The sequence below is a fragment of the Neofelis nebulosa genome, chromosome 13 (assembly GCF_028018385.1).
Source record: "Neofelis nebulosa isolate mNeoNeb1 chromosome 13, mNeoNeb1.pri, whole genome shotgun sequence".
NCBI classification, from domain to species: Eukaryota; Metazoa; Chordata; class Mammalia; order Carnivora; family Felidae; genus Neofelis; species Neofelis nebulosa.
Genome location: NC_080794.1, coordinates 63,296,379 through 63,313,257, shown reverse-complemented (window position 1 = coordinate 63,313,257; position 16,879 = coordinate 63,296,379). Strand labels below are relative to the sequence as shown.

Here is a 16,879-nt window from a genome sequence, read left to right as displayed (position 1 = left end):
CATTATTAAAATTGGGAATATAATGCCAGAAATGGCCCTGTGCATACAGAGAAGACATAATCCAGAACAGGCCTTGACCCTTCATGGAAAGCACTGGTCTGGGATGCTGGTTTTGAATACGTAGCTTTATCAGCCCTGTGATCACAGGCAAGCTATTTCACTGGTTTGTGCCCCTGTTTCCTCATTTGTAAAATGTGAGCAATAATAACTTCCTTCAAGAGACTTGGTAAATACAATATCAGATGTGTGTGTGCTTAGAAAATAAAGCTTTGTGTATAGAGTTTTGTTGGTTGACTATAATCAAAGCTTGCTTATTAAACAGTGATAAATTATTTTTAGTGAATTATTTTATGAAAACTATCTTTGCCCTCTTGATAATTTCATTTCTGCTGCCTAAGGATTAAATAATAATAATAATGTCACACCAACAGCACACCCCTCTAGGATTTATGTGTATTTGGTAAGTGTCCAAAAATGGTGTTTGAGTTGGTCCTAGAATTAAACTTCCCATCCTGGCAGTGTAAGAAATTGCAGACTCCTGTACTTTGGGCACTTGTCTCCTTTGCCCTTCTGAAGGCCACAGGGCCTGGAAAAGGAAAGGAGAAATGAGAAATTTTGAGCTGAGCTTCCCCCCCCCCCCCCCCCCAGGTGGAAACTTTCCCAGCAGGGATTGTGCTGGAAGCTGCTTGCCAAAGTAGGCGGGTGGTTAATGAGTACGAGCCACAGGGAACGTTTTTTTTTTCAGTTGCTGTTGAGATTTAGGACCTAAATGTGATGATTCCTCTCTGAAGTTGGGCGGCTGTGAGCCCTGAGGAAAAGCCAGTGACCACAGCCCTTGAAGTTTTACTTTGAGTAAACCTTCTTCCAGTAGAGTTTTGTAGGTGCTGGAGGTGAAGACTTGGTGGGGGCTGGGTGGCCTGGCCTGAGTCGTGTGGAGATCAGGAAAACCAGGATTTCTGATTCCTCCGGTTGGGCCTGGGGGGAAGAAGAGCAAATTTACAAAAGGTAGTGTGGTTTTGCTTTTCTTAGGAGACTGGCAAATTGTTGCTTCAGCAGTGTCTCCTTGCCCACGTTCTTCAGGTCAGGAAAGAAACCTCAGGTTATTAAAAAGCGAGGAAAGAATTTGAAATGGATTAACAGAGTAATTGAGAGCTGCTGGTATTAGAATATTCTCATCTTCTAGCAGATGTCCCCCCCCCCCACTTTATTATTCTTTGTTATATCAACATTACATGTTCACTGTAGAAATACTAGGAAATACAGTCAAAGAAAGGGAAAGATACCTGAATTTCCATCACTATCAAGACTTACGCATTTTCAAATATACACACTGAAAGTATTTTCCCTTTTTAACAGAATTACAGTTCTTTCATTAACTATTTTGTAACATGCTTTTTCATAGACAATATTCCATGTTAATAAATATAAATGTGTACTCAGGGGTACCTTAGTGGCTCAGTCGGTCAAGCGCCCAATTCTTGGTTGCGGCTCAGCTCATGATCTCATAATCTCACAGTTCGTGACTTCAAGCCCCACATCTGGCCCTGCACTGACAGCATGGAGCTACTTGGGATTCTCTCTCTCTCTCTCTCTCTCTCTCTCTCTCTCTCTCTCCCTCTCCCCCACTCATACTCACGCTCTCTCTCAAAATAAATAAAAAAGAACTTAAAAAAAATAAATGTGTACTGAATGGCTACAATAGTAGTCTGTCATACAGATATATGACATAACTTTATTTAACCAGGCTGCTTTTTGGAGAAAGTTTGGCAGTTTCTGGTTAGACTGTAAATTTTTTTTACACATTGAAGAACTTCCCTATATGTACATCTTGTGCATTTGTCCAATGATTTACATGTAATAAATTCCTAAAAGTAGACTCCTGGGTTAAAAGGTTTGACTTTTTTTTTAAGAAGAAGAGAAAGCATTAAAAGTTTCTACCTGCTGCCCTATCCCTTTGGGTACCGTGTCTTTCAGGGTTAACAAGAAAGAGCTGAGGTTTTTTGAAGGGGGCTCTCCCCTTCCCTGAGAAAGATGATGGATATGTAAGTCAGAAAGCTGTCAAAAGACAGGATAAGATAAGTCTTTTCCTTTGTTTCACATGTGTTCAGCCATAAACTATCCAGAATACCATGGAATATTTACTGTGTATTACAGTACTAGATTTGATTCTGTCTGAAGGATTATTTACATGATACGAAATGGGGTTTTATAGATATAATCACAGGAACATATGCAGATATGCTTCAATACGTAATTGTTCACTTAATAGTGGGTGAACTGTGGCTTTACAGGGGTTAAGTTGTGCTTTGGAGCCACTCTGTTTGGTTAGTAGCTACCGGGTGGCCCCCAGAACCCACAGGTAGAATTTAGGTCACAACTCCCATGATTGGCCTGGAGGCAGAGTAGCTATTGGTCAGGGGCCCAGACAGGAGCCAGTCTTGAGCTTACTGGGCCAGTTACTGAGTTTGTCTTCATTCCTGCTCAGTATAATGGGCACAGTGTGGTTGTGGTGTTATGAGGATTAAATAAGCCAGTATTTATAAAGTGCGTAGATCAGCACTTTACACACACAGAAAGTGCCATAGAAGTATTTGTTACAACATAAAGCTGAAAGGAGCTGCGCTAGATGGTGGAGGGAAGCCACAATGTGGGCTCCCAACCAGATGGGCCTCACAAGTGAACGGTGAGATTTTAGACACGGTGGGAAGGGCTCTTTATCAAAGCTGTCATCTCGGAGATTGCTCAAAATTTCACCAATAGAGACGTTTCTTAGTATGACAGTTTATTTTAAATTACTGGCAATACATTAATGGATTCTTGTGAGATTAAAAAGTACTGATTCAGGGGCACTTGGGTGGCTTAGTCGGTTGAGTATCCGACTTCAGCTCAGGTCATGACCTCAGGGCTTGTGAGTTGAAGCACCGAGTTCGAGCCCCATGTCCCCATGTCCTGGAGCTCTGTGCTGACAGCTCAGAGCCTAGAGCCTGCTTCGGAGTCTCTGTCTTTCTCTTTCTCTCTGCCTCTCCCCGTTCATGATCTGTCTCTTTAAATAAATGTTAAAAAAAATTTTTTTTTTATTTGCAACTACATGGATGGAACTGGAGGGTATTATGCTAAGTGAAATTAGTCAGAGAAAGACAAATATCATATGACTTCACTCATATGAGGACTTTAAGGGATAAAACAGATGAACATAAGGGAAGGGAAACAAAATTAATATAAAAACAGGGAGGGGGACAAAACAGAAGAGACTCTTAAATGCGGAGAACAAACAGAGGGTTACCCGAGGGGTTGTGGGAGGGGGGATGGGCTAAATGGGTAAGGGGCATTAAGGAATCTACTCCTGAAATCATTGATGCACTCTATGCTAACTAAATTGGGTGTAAATTTTAAAAAATAAAAAAAATAATAAATTAAAAAAAAATTTTTAAGTGCTGATTCAGCTCAGGCCCCCACTGAGCCTTCTACCCTCAATCCAATTCCCTCCTTGAGGTGTGAGGGCGGTGTGTTTCCCTTCAATCCCTTTTCCTTTGGACTTCTGTATTATGTCCATTTATGGAAATGTGTAGTGATTTTTTGCAGGATTTCTTTTTTCTCTCTTTTCCCTTTTCTCTATTTTGTCTTGCAAAAAATAACCTTTTGTTCTGCAACTTTCTTTTCTTCCCAGTTACTTTCCAAGTGTCAGTGTTTGTGAGCTGTGAGCAGGGCTCCGGGTCCCTGTGAACTACTCTGTGCGGTTTTTGCTGTGCTGGGAGCAGCCCAGCTGAGATCTGCATTCTGTTAGCAGTAGGGTAAGGTCCCCAAAGAAGGAGATCCAGGTCTCTGGGCAAAGCCCCAGCCTGGTGGGCTGGCCTGGGGGGCAGGGGGGTGCTGCAGAAAGCCAGGTCCTAGGGCAGACAAAATTGACAAAGTTCACCCACTTCACAGCATGGCCTCTTAAGGGAGAGGTGGATGGGCCTTCAGAATTCTTCCCTAAAAAGAGCATCCCCCCAAACAAAGCTTAGTAGGGGCAGGCAAAGTGAGAGGTAATATTCTTGGGTTAAAAACCCCTGAAGTGAAATTGCGATGGTGTCAGGAACAGGAAAGGAATACGAGAGGGGAAGGGGTCTGAGCAAAGCTGGGCCGCTTTCTGCAGCTCGGTCCCTCTGGAGGATTCCAGCTCCATCCTTTAGAACCTCCCGGCGCGATAGCCTAGGGGGCTTGGGCGATTCATATGTAAATGTGGGAAAGCCTGGGGGAAATGCCTACCCTATTCAAAGGATTTGGGGGTTGCGGAGCATTCCAGAGCCCTGGGAAGACCATACTCGGCCGGTTACCCTGGGACACACACGTCCTCACCGCAGCCTTTTGGGGCCGCAGGTGCCTCCTGGGATGCCGGGCCCGGGGCAACAGGTGGGGCAGCCGGGGCAGCCTGGGACCTTGGGGCAGTTCTGAGATGTTCGCCACCCGACCTGGAGCCAGCTTTCCGAGGAAGGAAGAAGTGAGTGGCTTTTCTCTGCTACTCTGCTTTGGTTTGTGGAGTTGCGGGTTCACTGGATCCCTTCTTCACAACACCGTGTAAGGAGCCTGATGATGCGCACTAACCTGAGGGCTGGGGAGATCTTGAGAGGAGGTGGGATCAAGGTTTTGTGGGGCGGGGGGTGGGGGGGGGTGGCGGGGGGACTGGGTAGGGGAACAAAAGGAAAAAACAACCCAGTACAAATTTTTTATCCCAGAAAGTAAATCTGTGCAGTCAGCCTAGGCTCCAGCTCCTAAACACCTCCAGGGCCATCCTGGGGAGTGGGGGGGGGGGGGGGGGGAGGTGAGAATCTGGTCCACACCCTGCAGTGCCTGCAGTGTAGGCTGCTACTGGGCTTCCTCAGCTTTTATTGTTCTTATGGAAAAGCAAAATGTTGTAGTATCTGGACAGAGCATTTCTACGTGGTGCATTTTACCTTAATCTGGTGCTGACAGCATTTTCTGACCCAAGTTGGGAAAAAAACTAACTTGTGTCAAGTTATTACCTTGTTTATTCCCTCAGCAGCTTGGCAAAGTGGACATTATTACCTTCATTTTACGGATGAGGACATTGAGGCCCAGAGGCAAGAGTGGACTTGCCGGGGTCACCCAGCTAGAGTAGGGAAGTGCAGGGTTCACAGCCCGTCTCCGCTGCAGCTCGGCGAGCGGCGAGGCCACCTTCTCTCACTTGGTTGTCCCAGATACTAAAATTTTAGATCAGACTTTTTCCTTAGGACATATTTGGAATAATAAAAGAGTTTTACATTTGGAGTCCTTTCAAGTCAGATATTTCTAGTTTGACTTAATCTTGAGAAGTCATATGTGTGTAGAGTTTGAGGGGTCATGAAGGGTCATCTACATCTTCAGAAGCATGTAGAATAATTTTGTCAGAATTGCAGATACATCCCACAGGGGTTTTAAATCATGCTAAAGTGTTCCTGTTTTATTATTATTATTATTATTATTATTATTATTATTATTTAAAGGCGGGCCAAGAGTTTATAAATGCACCTGCAAAAAAAAAAAAAAGCATGCTGGTAGGTTAAAAGAATCGTTACCATTTCTTTTTTTCTCTTTTTATAAAAATCTGAGTTTCTTAGTGTAGGTTGCTGGCGTTTGATTGATGAGTAGTTGGTGGTATTCTAAGCTTTCAACTATAATAATTAAGAGAACTTTGATTCCCGAGATAGAATCGTTTCCAGAGAATTTTCAAGATTTGAAGCAAATAAACAAACCCCTGACCTTTTCTAGTTGAGATTCCAGGCTAGGGAGGCAAAATGGTACAGGATTAAGTGCATAGGATTTGGATTGAGATGTATTTAGATTCAAATTCCACAGCTGCCATTTACTCTCTACATAACCTGGGACAAGTGGGGCAGCTTCTCAAAACCCAGATTTTCTATTAAATCGAGTAATCATACAATTTCAGAGTTTTGGCATGAATATTAAATGAGTTCAGGGACATAAATATGTAAAGCCCATTGCATGCGATAGGGATTCAATAAATGTTCTTCCTTTCAGAACTTTTTAGCCCTACATTAAAAATGAGTTTCTTCTAAAAATAACATATCATTATGTTTTACGCCTGAAACTAGTATAAATGTTGTATGTCAATAATATTAAAATAAGAAAGATAATAAATTATTTTATTTTATTTTTAAAATTTATTTATTTATTTTGAGTGAGAGAGAGAAAGGTAGTGGGGTAGGAGCAGAGAGAGAGAGAGAGAGAGAGAGAGAGAGAATCCCAAGAGATTCTGCACTGCCAACACAGAGCCTGATGAGGGGCTCGAACCCACGAACCGCGAGATAACGACCTGAGATGAATTGGATGCTTAAACGACTGAGCCAGCCAGGTGCCCCAAAGATAACAAATTTCAAAAACGAGTTTCTCTTCTCAACTTGCCACTTATGACTCTTTATTTTTTTTTTTTATCATTTATTTATTTTTGAGACAGAGAGAGACAGAGCATGAACAGGAGAGGGGTTAGAGAGAGAGGGAGACACAGAATTGAAAGCAGGCTCCAAGCCATCAGCCCAGAGCCCGACGCGGGGCTCGAACTCACGGACCACGAGATCGTGACCTGAGTTGAAGTCGGACGCTTAACCGACTGAGCCACCCAGGCGCCCCTCAACTTGCCACTTATGAAACCATAACTGAGACTGAGATTCTATTGCTTGAAATTACATAAAAAGTGTAAAACAAGGCTATTGAAAATATGTAATTAATTTAGGATTATGATTTAGCACTCAAGTGAAATGAGAGTTATGCTTGAAATTTTGTCATTCATTCTACCAAAAAAAGTTCAAGAAAAATATTTTTCTATTGTGTCTTTTTTTAAAACTTTATTTTGGGGGCGCCTGGGTGGCTCAGTCGGTTAAACGTCTGACTTCGGCTCAGGTCATGATCTCACGGTCCGTGAGTTCAAGCCCCACGTCGGGCTGTGTGCTGACAGCTCAGAGCCTGGAGCCCGTTTCAGATTCTGTGTCTCCCTCTCTCTCTGACCCTCCCCTGTTCATGCTCTGTCTCTCTCTGTCTCAAATAAACGTTAAAAAAAAAAAATTAAAAAAAAAAAAACCAAAAACCAAAAAAAACCACAAAACTTTATTTTGAAAAACAAACTTTACAGATTATTCCGGTAGTGCAAACAACCTCCTGTGTATCCTTTATTCATATGCACCAGTGTTTAACATTTTGCTGTGTTTTTGTGTTCATTTTTTCTCTCTCTCTACACACACACACACACTTTTCTGACTGAGTATAGGTTGCATACATCATGTCCTTTCATAAGCTTCAGTGTGTATTTTGTATGAACCATGGATGTCCTACATAGATTTATCATTTTAGGAAAATTTTTACTGATTTGATAATTTATCTAATTTACAGTCTAGATTTCAACTTCCATCTATTGTCCTAGTAATGTCCTTTGTACCAATTTGTTCTCCAGATCAGGATTCAGTTCAGAATCACACATGGCATTTATTTGTCATCTCCTCAGTTATCTTTTTTTTTTATTAAAAAAAATTGTTTAATGTTTATTATTCTTGAGAGAGTTAGAGAGACAGCATGAGTGGGGGAAGGGCAGAGAGAGAGGGGGATACAGAATCTGAAGCAGGCTCCAGGCTCTGAGGTGTCAGCACAGAGCCCGATGTGGGGCTCAAACCCATGAACCATGAGACCTGACCCGAGCCGAAGTCAGACACTCAACTGACCCAGCCACCTGGGCGCCCCTTTAATTTTGTTTTAATGTTTATTTATTTTTTTTTTTGAAAGAGAGCATGAGGAGGGGAGGGGCAGAGAGAGAGGGAAACACGGAATTCAAAACAGGCTCCAGGCTCTGAGCTGTCAGCACAGAACCCAACGCAGGGCTCAAACTCATGAGCCACAAAATCATGACCTGAGCTCAATTGCAAGATCATGACTAGAGCCAAATTTGGATGCTTAACCAACTCAGCCATCCAGGCACCCCTCCTCAGTTATCTTTGATTGAGAACTGTCTCTCAGGCTTCCTTTTTCTTTCTTTTTCTTTTCTTTTTTTGGGGGGCGGGGGGGGGTAAACTGTACCCCCAATGTGGGGCTCGAACTCATGACCTCAAGATCAAGAGTCGCATGCTCCACCAACTGAGCCAGCCAGGTGTCCCTCTTTGTCTTTCAAACATGACATTTTAAAAAATGCAAATCCTCGGTTTGGGTTTGTCTGATCTTTCCTCAAGATTTGTTTCAGCTTTTTTTAATGTTTTTTATTTATTTTGAGAGAGAGCAGCACACAGGGAGGGGCAGAAAGAGGAGAGAATCCCAAGCAGGCTCCCCACTGTCAGCACAGAGCCCATTGCAGGGCTTGATCTCAGGAACTGTGAGATTATGACCTGAGCCAAAATCGAGAGTCTGGACACTTAACCTACTGAGCCGCCCAGACACCCCTCAGAATATGCATTTTTGACTGGGATACCACGTAAGAGATACTGTGTTGTTTCTAGATATGACAAACAAAGAAACATGATGTCTCTTTGTCCCTTATTGGTGATGTGAATTTTGATTACTCAGCTATTATACTCTCCCTTTCTCCACCATATAGAGTCACTATTTTTCATTTTTGTAATTAATAAGTGATTTGTCATAACTAACTAAAAACTTTGCAAATATCCTGATCATCATCAGACTCACCACCAACACCAGAAGTCTCCGTTGATGATTTGTGCCTGGACCAAATTTTATTCTGATATTGCAAAATGATGATTTTCTAGTTCCCATCATTTCTTCTGTATTTATTAGTTGACATTATACCATAAGAAAAAAACATGGTCTTCTGCCCCACTTATTTGTGTACTTATATGTTATCAATATGAACTCTTGGATTCTTATTTTAGTAATAATGGACAGTCCATTGCTGTGCTTATTTGATACTCAGATTGTACCAGATTTGGCCAATAGGAGCCGCTTCAAGCTGGCTCCTTCCCTTTTTGAAATGCCTCCATCATTTTATTGAGCACTTTCTTACTTTCTGCCATTAGATGTTTCAGGTTCATCTGTACTTCCTTTGCCTCAGTCTTGCAGTTATCCATTTCTCCAAAGAATTCTGTTTTTTTGGGAGGGGGGGTTGTTGTTTTTTTTAGTGGAAATTGTTTTTGGAAACCGAGTACAATTAGAAACTGGGTGCATTCTTTTTTAAACATTGGAATTCTTAAATTCTTAGAGAAGGGGCAGTGGGGAAGATTTTTGGAGATTAAAATCTGATGTGAAAGCCTAGTTTTCCGTAAGTAGTATAAGCACTAAGGTGTTTTGCGTCTCAGATCTGGTAAATATATTCTTGTGATCACACTCAGACTAGTATATTTACTTACCAAATTTGTAGGTTTTTTAAAGTGGATCTTAAGAAATTTGAAATAAACTGAGCAGAGGTTGCTTCGTTGGTGGAATTGTTTTCAGTTGTTTATTTTCGTATTTAAAGTTTATTTTAAATGAACAAATGCCGTCCCATCTTTATAAATAACTCTCATCATCTGTATCTAACGAATAGGTTATTGCAAAAGCTAATGACAGGGTACATAGTTGTTTTCATTTTTAGATCATGAAGTATGGTTCTATACGGGTTCTTTTGATTCATGATACCATTAAAAAGAACTTCATCTTTCTAGTACCTTTGTATTTTCTAGGGCATTTGATGTAACAGGGTACTCCAGTCTTCATTAATGTGTTGATATGGAGAATCTAAATATTTTTGTAGATTTCATTGTATATGTTAATCCTCTGTCACAGTGACTGGAGCATGTAATTCCTATCTAACTCTTGTCTTCTCCTTAGTTGGCATTGTTATGTTCCCCATAATATTCTTTTTAATTTGCTGTATCAATGTTTTTAACTTCCAGATTGGTATTTCTGCTGCTGACCTCATGCATTGGGTTTTATACCTGATTAAGTGAAAGCAATTCTTTATGAGAACTGCACCTCTCTCAACCTCTTTCCCAAGAGGTTTAGGTTGGCCCTAAAATGGGCCAGCTACTCCTTTCTAGGACAAATTCTAGAAATGTTATCACCCAGATGAGAGAAGTTCTCAGCCCTTCTTCTGTTCATGATTAGAACGGACGTGTGACCAGAACTCCTGACGGTTGACAGGTGTGAGACTTTGGTTCTCAAGGACTGTTTTCTGTTCAGCCTAAACTGTTGAAGAGTCTTGCTTTCAACACCCAGAGCTGCTGACCGGTTCTGTCTTCCGTTCTAGAAATGACGCTCCTCTCCTCCCAGTCCTCATCACCGGTGGCCCCTCCTGGGTCTGTGTACACCGAAAACCCAGAGCAGAGGATGCTGGAGAAGAGAGCCAAGGTGATAGAAGAACTTCTGCAGACGGAAAGAGACTACATTCGGGATCTGGAAATGTGCATTGAGCACATCATGGTGCCTCTGCAGCAGGCACAGGTGGGAACTGTGGGAGCAAGTTTGCTTTACCTTGAATGTGATTCTCCAAGCCTGGAGCATTAGGATATGGACGCTTTCCCCACAAGAGTTACTGGGTTTCAAATAAAGTCTGTGGCTGCTGCTGCCGCCCTTAAGTCAAGGGTCCCAACATACCTGTGTTGTCGACCTACCCTTTCAGCACCTGTCCCTTCTCAAGTCCACCGTTAACTTACCAGACTTACTGCAGTAGCTCCCAGGACGTTTCCTGCTGAAAACACTTCCAGGAAGTCTGGGTTGTCACTTTATTGGGAAGGTTGTATAATAATATAATACGGTCTGGGGATGAGGGGTTACAGCCTCCAGCACCTGACTGTACAGGGTGTATTCAGGAAACCCTGACTGTGGTGTATGTGCCAGGTACTTGTCTAGATGCTGGAGATAGGAAAAACCAGTTAACAGCACCCTGGGGATTTACTGTCCTTACTGTTATTTACTTGGCCATCAGGGCTTTGCTTGAGTTTGTACTTCTGGAGCATTCACTCCTAAGAACTAGTATAGGAAGTGGGCACTGCCATCAGATTTTGGGTACTGGATGGAAATTTGTATCCCAACGTAATTATGGACCAAATTGGTAGTAGTCATTTTACTAAGGTAGTGGAGGGGGGGAGTAAAGCAGAGAGTAATTGGCTTAAGGACAAGTGACACTAAACATAATGTTGGCGCATTCCTATTCTGGGAACTTTGTGACATTGAGTGAAGATGACCTTGAACAATTTTGTACCATCCTTGAAGAGATGTTCCTAATATGAATGATATGTCATTAATTTCATTTCCATGCGTTTTTACGTTTTGTTTCCCTTTCTCAGATACCAAACATTGATTTTGAAGGACTTTTTGGAAATATGCAGATGGTGATTAAGGTCTCAAAGCAGTTATTGGCTGACCTGGAAATCAGCGATGCTGTAGGTATGAGCTCCTGCCATTGCTGCAGAAGCAGCCTTTCCCCCCCCCCCCCCCCCGCCTTTTTTTTTTTTTTAAACTTCATGGATAGAAAGTAGGGGGTGAAGTAGTTTCGCTGGTACTAAATGGGAAAATGAAGCTTTGCTAGGAAAATGAAGTTTCAGTTACTTAGTTCAGAGGTTATTTGGCCCCCTGCTTTGATGTGACACAGGATGTTAGCAATAGAAGATATTTTAGATGTCACCTGGTCTGATGTTTTCTAGACTGACGGTTGTAGACCATTAGTGGGTCAGGAGATGAATACAGTAAGTTGCACCCAGCGTACTTTTTTCAATAAAATAAAATAGAAAATACCAGAGTGTACTATAAATAATAAGCATAGCTACAGGTTTTTGAAACTTACTTCTTATTTCAATTCTACATATAAGTACATGAGTCATGATTTAAAATGTTTTTATGCATGTGGGTCATTGTCAAAAAAATGTTTGAAAAACAGCGATCTACTTTTAATAAACGAGGGAACTGTGTTATCTATTGCTGTGTGACAAATTATACCAAAACTTAGCAGCCTTAAATAAGAAACGTGTATTATCTCACAGAGCCTGTGGCTGAGGAAATCCCAGAGTGGCTTAGCAGGGTAGTTCCGGCTCAGGGTCTCATGAGGTTGGAGTCAAGTTGTTGGCCTGGACTGCTGTCATCTGGGGCTCAAAGATCCACTTGCAAGGAAGCTCACTCATCCCTTCAGGCCCTAGTTCCTTACCCTGTGAGCCTCTCTGTGGGCTGTCATCATGACATGGCAGCTGGATTTCCCCAGTGAGTGACCCAAGAGGCAGAGAAAGCTCAAGATGGGAGCTTCACAATGTCTTCTCTAACCTGATGCTGGATATGACATACCGTCATTTCTGCCGTATTCTGTTGCTCGTATAGACCGGCTCTGGTACCACATGGGAAGGAACATCCTATCATTTTGCTATTTTCCTGGCATCATAGTCACAAGATGCCACCACATTTCTAGCCATCCCACTACACACATGACAACATCTAGCGGAAGGAAAATAGCCCTCTGTTATTTGAGAGTGAGCCAGACTTTCCCAGGGCTCACCTGTCAGATTTCTTTTTATTTCTCATTCACCAGAGCTGGGTCACACACATATGACTAAACTGATACTGGAAAGGAGAATGGGATCATAATGTTGGCTTAGACAAGGCAGTGTTTACCTGACTCACCTGGGAGAGAAATGGACATAGGAACAGAATCAGGGCTTTGCCCTCCAGAAGGAAAGGGAAAGTGACTGAGGGCTTTTAGCTGATGAGTGCGACAATATTAATGTTCATTTTAAGCATGTCCCACAGAAAGAAATCTTCTGCATAATGACCCAGGATTCATGTGTGTGTGTGTGTGTGTGTGTGTGTGTGTGTGTGTGTGTGTGTGTTATGTCTGTGCTTTGACTATATGTCCAGTGTTTCTTGATATTTTCTTTTTATTCCATTTTATTTCTTCAAAGTGCTGATCATGACCCACAAAGTGGATTGCATGACCCATTTATGGGTTGTGACACAGTTTGAAGGACCCTGGAAATTAGGGTGTAGCTTTGCTAGTTGGTAATTGATGTAGAATAGTGCCTATCAGGGAGGTTGAGAAGCACTGAATGGAGAAGTGTGCATCCGCAATAGTGTGAGAGTGAAGGTTCTAAGAATGTCATAGGGACAGGGGCATAAAGGAATGACGGAAGAGAAGAAGACAGGCAGATATTGGAAATAGAGACTTGGGTGGCTCAGGGCTTCCAAAGTGGCCCTGAAGGTCAGGAAGGCAGCCAGCCATTCTGCTGCTGTGCCTTCTGAACTGTAGAAATAGACGGAAGGGAGACTGCCCGGAAGAGGGTGGCATGAGTGGGAGGTTTATGAGAAAGTCGAATTTCTTTCGCAGAAAGGAGCAGTAATTAAAGACACAGATTTAATATAAATGAAAACTCATCTGTCCATGAATGGACAGTTCCATAGGACAGCACATAGAGGGAACCGAGGTGACACTGTAGAGAAAGTGATGGGGTTCCACAGAAGGCTTTCTGCCCAGAGCAGCTGGTAGAAATAGTTACCAGGGAAGCCGTAAGTGGGATCATGTTTCAAGAGAGGAGCATGGGGCGAGAGGACTTGGTGGAGCCGTACAGGCTGAAACAGGAAGGACCAAGGAAGAGGGGCAGAGGAAGAGCAGTTATGGGGATTATTAGATCTATAGCTACATTTTGCTGTTCAATGTTTTATAAAGAAGTACACATGGGCGCCTGGGTGGCTCAGTCGGTTAAGCGGCCGACTTCGGCTCAGGTCACGATCTCGCGGTCCGTGAGTTCGAGCCCCGCGTCGGGCTCTGTGCTGACAGCTCAGAGCCTGGAGCCTGTTTCAGATTCTGTGTCTCCCTCTCTCTGACCCTCCCCGTTCATGCTCTGTCTCTCTCTGTCTCAAAAATAAATAAACGTTAAAAAAAAATTAAAAAAAAAAAAAAGAAGTACACATTATATCACAGATTCGGGTTTTTCTATATTGTAGAGTATTTTAATGTAATAAACTTCATTTATAGTCCTGTATATTTAATTCACGCGCAAAGAAAAGGTTAGAAACTGCTGCTGTGGAAGAATGTCTTCACCACTGTGGTGATTTTCCTGGATCTTAGACAGTGAGGGGCCCTTGCAGTTCTGATCACATACTTATGGGGAACCCTTGCAGACACCTTACTGTGTCTGACCGAAAGGGGACTGGAGGCAGTTTCCGGGACCAGTTCTGTGTGTGTGTGTTCTGAAAAATAAATACGTGATGACACGGTCCTCTTAAATTTTGCTTTAAATAAATATAATTTTGAGCGGTTTCATGGAAATTTCTTATAAATTGGATGGATAGTGTCATTATTATTTATTGTGATAAAACTCTACATTGAGGATACTGAGAAGAAAGTTACTAAACACTCTGTATGTTTATGCATATTCCAAAGGGCCTGTGTTTCTTGATCACCGGGATGAGCTTGAGGGAACGTACAAGGTCTACTGCCAGAATCATGATGAGGCCATTTCACTGCTGGAAATCTATGAGAAGGATGAGAAGATCCAGAAGCATCTTCAGGACTCCTTGGCCGATCTCAAGTAGGAGTTTTGTCTGCTTCACTTCTATCATAAGTCTTTAGTTCTGCCTTGTAGAAGTCATTGCATGCATACATCTAGACTTCTTGTGACACCTATCTTATTTATTTTATTTATTTATTTTATGTTTATTTATTTTTGAGAGAGAGAGACACACACACAGAGTGTGAGCATGGGAGGGGCAGAGAGAGAGGGAGACACAGAACCCAAAGTAGTCTCCAGGCTCTGAGCTGTCAGCACATCGCCTGGTGCGGGTGCTCGAACCCACGAGCTGTGAGATCATGACCTGAGCCGAAGTCGGATGCTTAACCGGCACCCCAACATCTATCGTATTTTAAAACTAAAGTCCTGTTCTGTCACTTGCTCTTCTTACTCCCTTTTTCCTTGAAAATCTGAAGTGGCTTCCTGCTTTGTGTCTACAGATACAAAAGTGTTAAATTAGCATGTTCAGGTAAGAAGCAGCCAGAAGGATAGTTTGGTCCAAATTAACAAGAGTGTAGGTAAGAAGACCAAATTCACTTATTCTTGACCTTCAGGTGAGATTCTCCTGGAGTTAGAGAGGTAGGTTATAAGGATATAATGTATGTCTAAGTAGATCAAAGTGAAGTTAGGGGCTTACTAACTTTCTAGTGGACTAGATATGCCTCCACAGATATTCATAATTTTCCTTTTATGCCATGTGATTTTTGTCTGCCCAGCTGATAAGGCATTAGTTGAACTAATATATTCTGAGAAATTGAAAATTGGCATTAGTATCACCTCTAAGCAGCTGTCTGTTTTCTTTTCATGCCCGCCGCCCTGTAGGAGCCTGTACACAGAATGGTAAGTCCCTTGCCCTTGATGCACAAGCTCATTTCTTTATTTTCTTCCTTTATAGACAGAAACCTAGGATTAGGTCTGCTGTGCTGTATTTTTCTCCATAGTTCTTCCCACCAAATGACACTTCATGTAATGTTTGCTTGTTGCCTGTCTCCTTCCACCAGGACAGGTCACTGCTAAATCCTCAGTACCTAGAACAGTACCTGGTATTTATTAGGTGCCCAGAAAATTTTCGTTGAAAACATGAAATTGGAAAGGAGGGTGAGAGAACACAACTATCTTTATTTAAGAATCACAGACACCACCAATAGGCCCTGTATTATTATTATTTTTTTTTAATATGAAATGTATTGTCAAATTGGTTTCCATTACAACACCCAGGGCTCATCCCAACAGGTGCCCTCCTCAATACCCATCACCCACCCTCCCCTCCCTCCCACCCCCCATAAACCCTCAGTTTATTCTCAGTTTTTAAGAGTCTCTTATGGTTTGGCTCTCTCCCTCTCTAACTTTTTTTTTTTCCTTCCCCTCCCCCATGGTCTTCTGTTAAGTTTCTCAGGATGCACATAAGAGTGAAAACATGGTATCTGTCCTTCTCTGTATGACTTACTTCACTTAGCATAACACTCTCCAGTTGCATCCACGTTGCTACGAAATAGACCCTGTATTATTGACGGTTGATTAAAAGTCTCTGTTTTACCCTCTCTTACAGGGGATGCACAAATTACATTAACCTGGGCTCCTTCCTCATCAAGCCAGTCCAGAGAGTAATGCGCTACCCACTGCTGCTGATGGAGTTGCTGAATTCCACCCCCGAATCTCACCCCGATAAAATGCCCTTAACCAATGCAGTCCTGGCAGTCAAGGAGATCAACGTTAACATTAATGAATATAAACGTCGAAAGGACCTGGGTAAGAAAAGCACACTTGCCGAAAAGGAGGAATGCCCTTGAGAATGCTCTCCTAATCAGAAGAATTGTTACTTCACCAGAGATGGGCAAGGCAGAGGGTGGGTAACAGGGCTGTGCTTGAAGAAATGGTGGCAGAACTTGGGGGAAATGGGATATGAAAAAGAAAGCAATAACATAAGGAGAGTACAGCCGTGGAGCAGCAGAAGTAAGGCATCTGTGATCAGGCGTAGAGCAGTAAGTCTTCCCCAAGGATGTGAAGACTGATCGGAGAGTGGCTTATGCAGGCACCGGTGATTCCCTTCGCAGCTCATTGAAGGCGATCCTTTTCCACCCGTGCCTAGATTTGTCCTCCTGCATATGCCGGGTCGGATGTTTTACTACCTCCACTTCGGTCAGGAATTTTCACCTTCTTCCAGGAAACCCCAGTTTGCCCCGTCTCTGGGTCACGTGACTCCTCTCTGGTCTGAGCCCCGCCCCCAGCACTGTGCGGCCAGTTGCCAAACCACCCAGCGCGTTCTTTATTGCGTGGAATGAAGCAAACCGTTTCTTTTCTCATCAAACCTCTTATGAGGCTCTAATTTGAATGCTCGATGAGTATGCATGGTGACCAGGCTAACCTGGTTTGTCAGTCATATCCGCAAAGAATGGATAGTGTAACCTCTTTCTCTGCCT

General features: G+C 42.6%; 1 protein-coding gene across 3 annotated transcripts in view; it reads left to right on the top strand.

Annotated features, from left to right (window-relative positions):
* Positions 1-16,879, top strand: part of DNMBP (dynamin binding protein) — a 113,988-nt gene that overhangs the window by 79,381 nt on the left and 17,728 nt on the right. For all 3 annotated transcript variants that reach the window (XM_058697450.1, XM_058697451.1, XM_058697452.1), the window contains 5 exons: positions 10,217-10,410; positions 11,256-11,355; positions 14,333-14,480; positions 15,282-15,299; positions 16,009-16,208. In XM_058697450.1, coding sequence (XP_058553433.1) covers positions 10,217-10,410; positions 11,256-11,355; positions 14,333-14,480; positions 15,282-15,299; positions 16,009-16,208 — 660 coding nt within the window. The remainder of the gene's footprint in view (positions 1-10,216; positions 10,411-11,255; positions 11,356-14,332; positions 14,481-15,281; positions 15,300-16,008; positions 16,209-16,879) is intronic.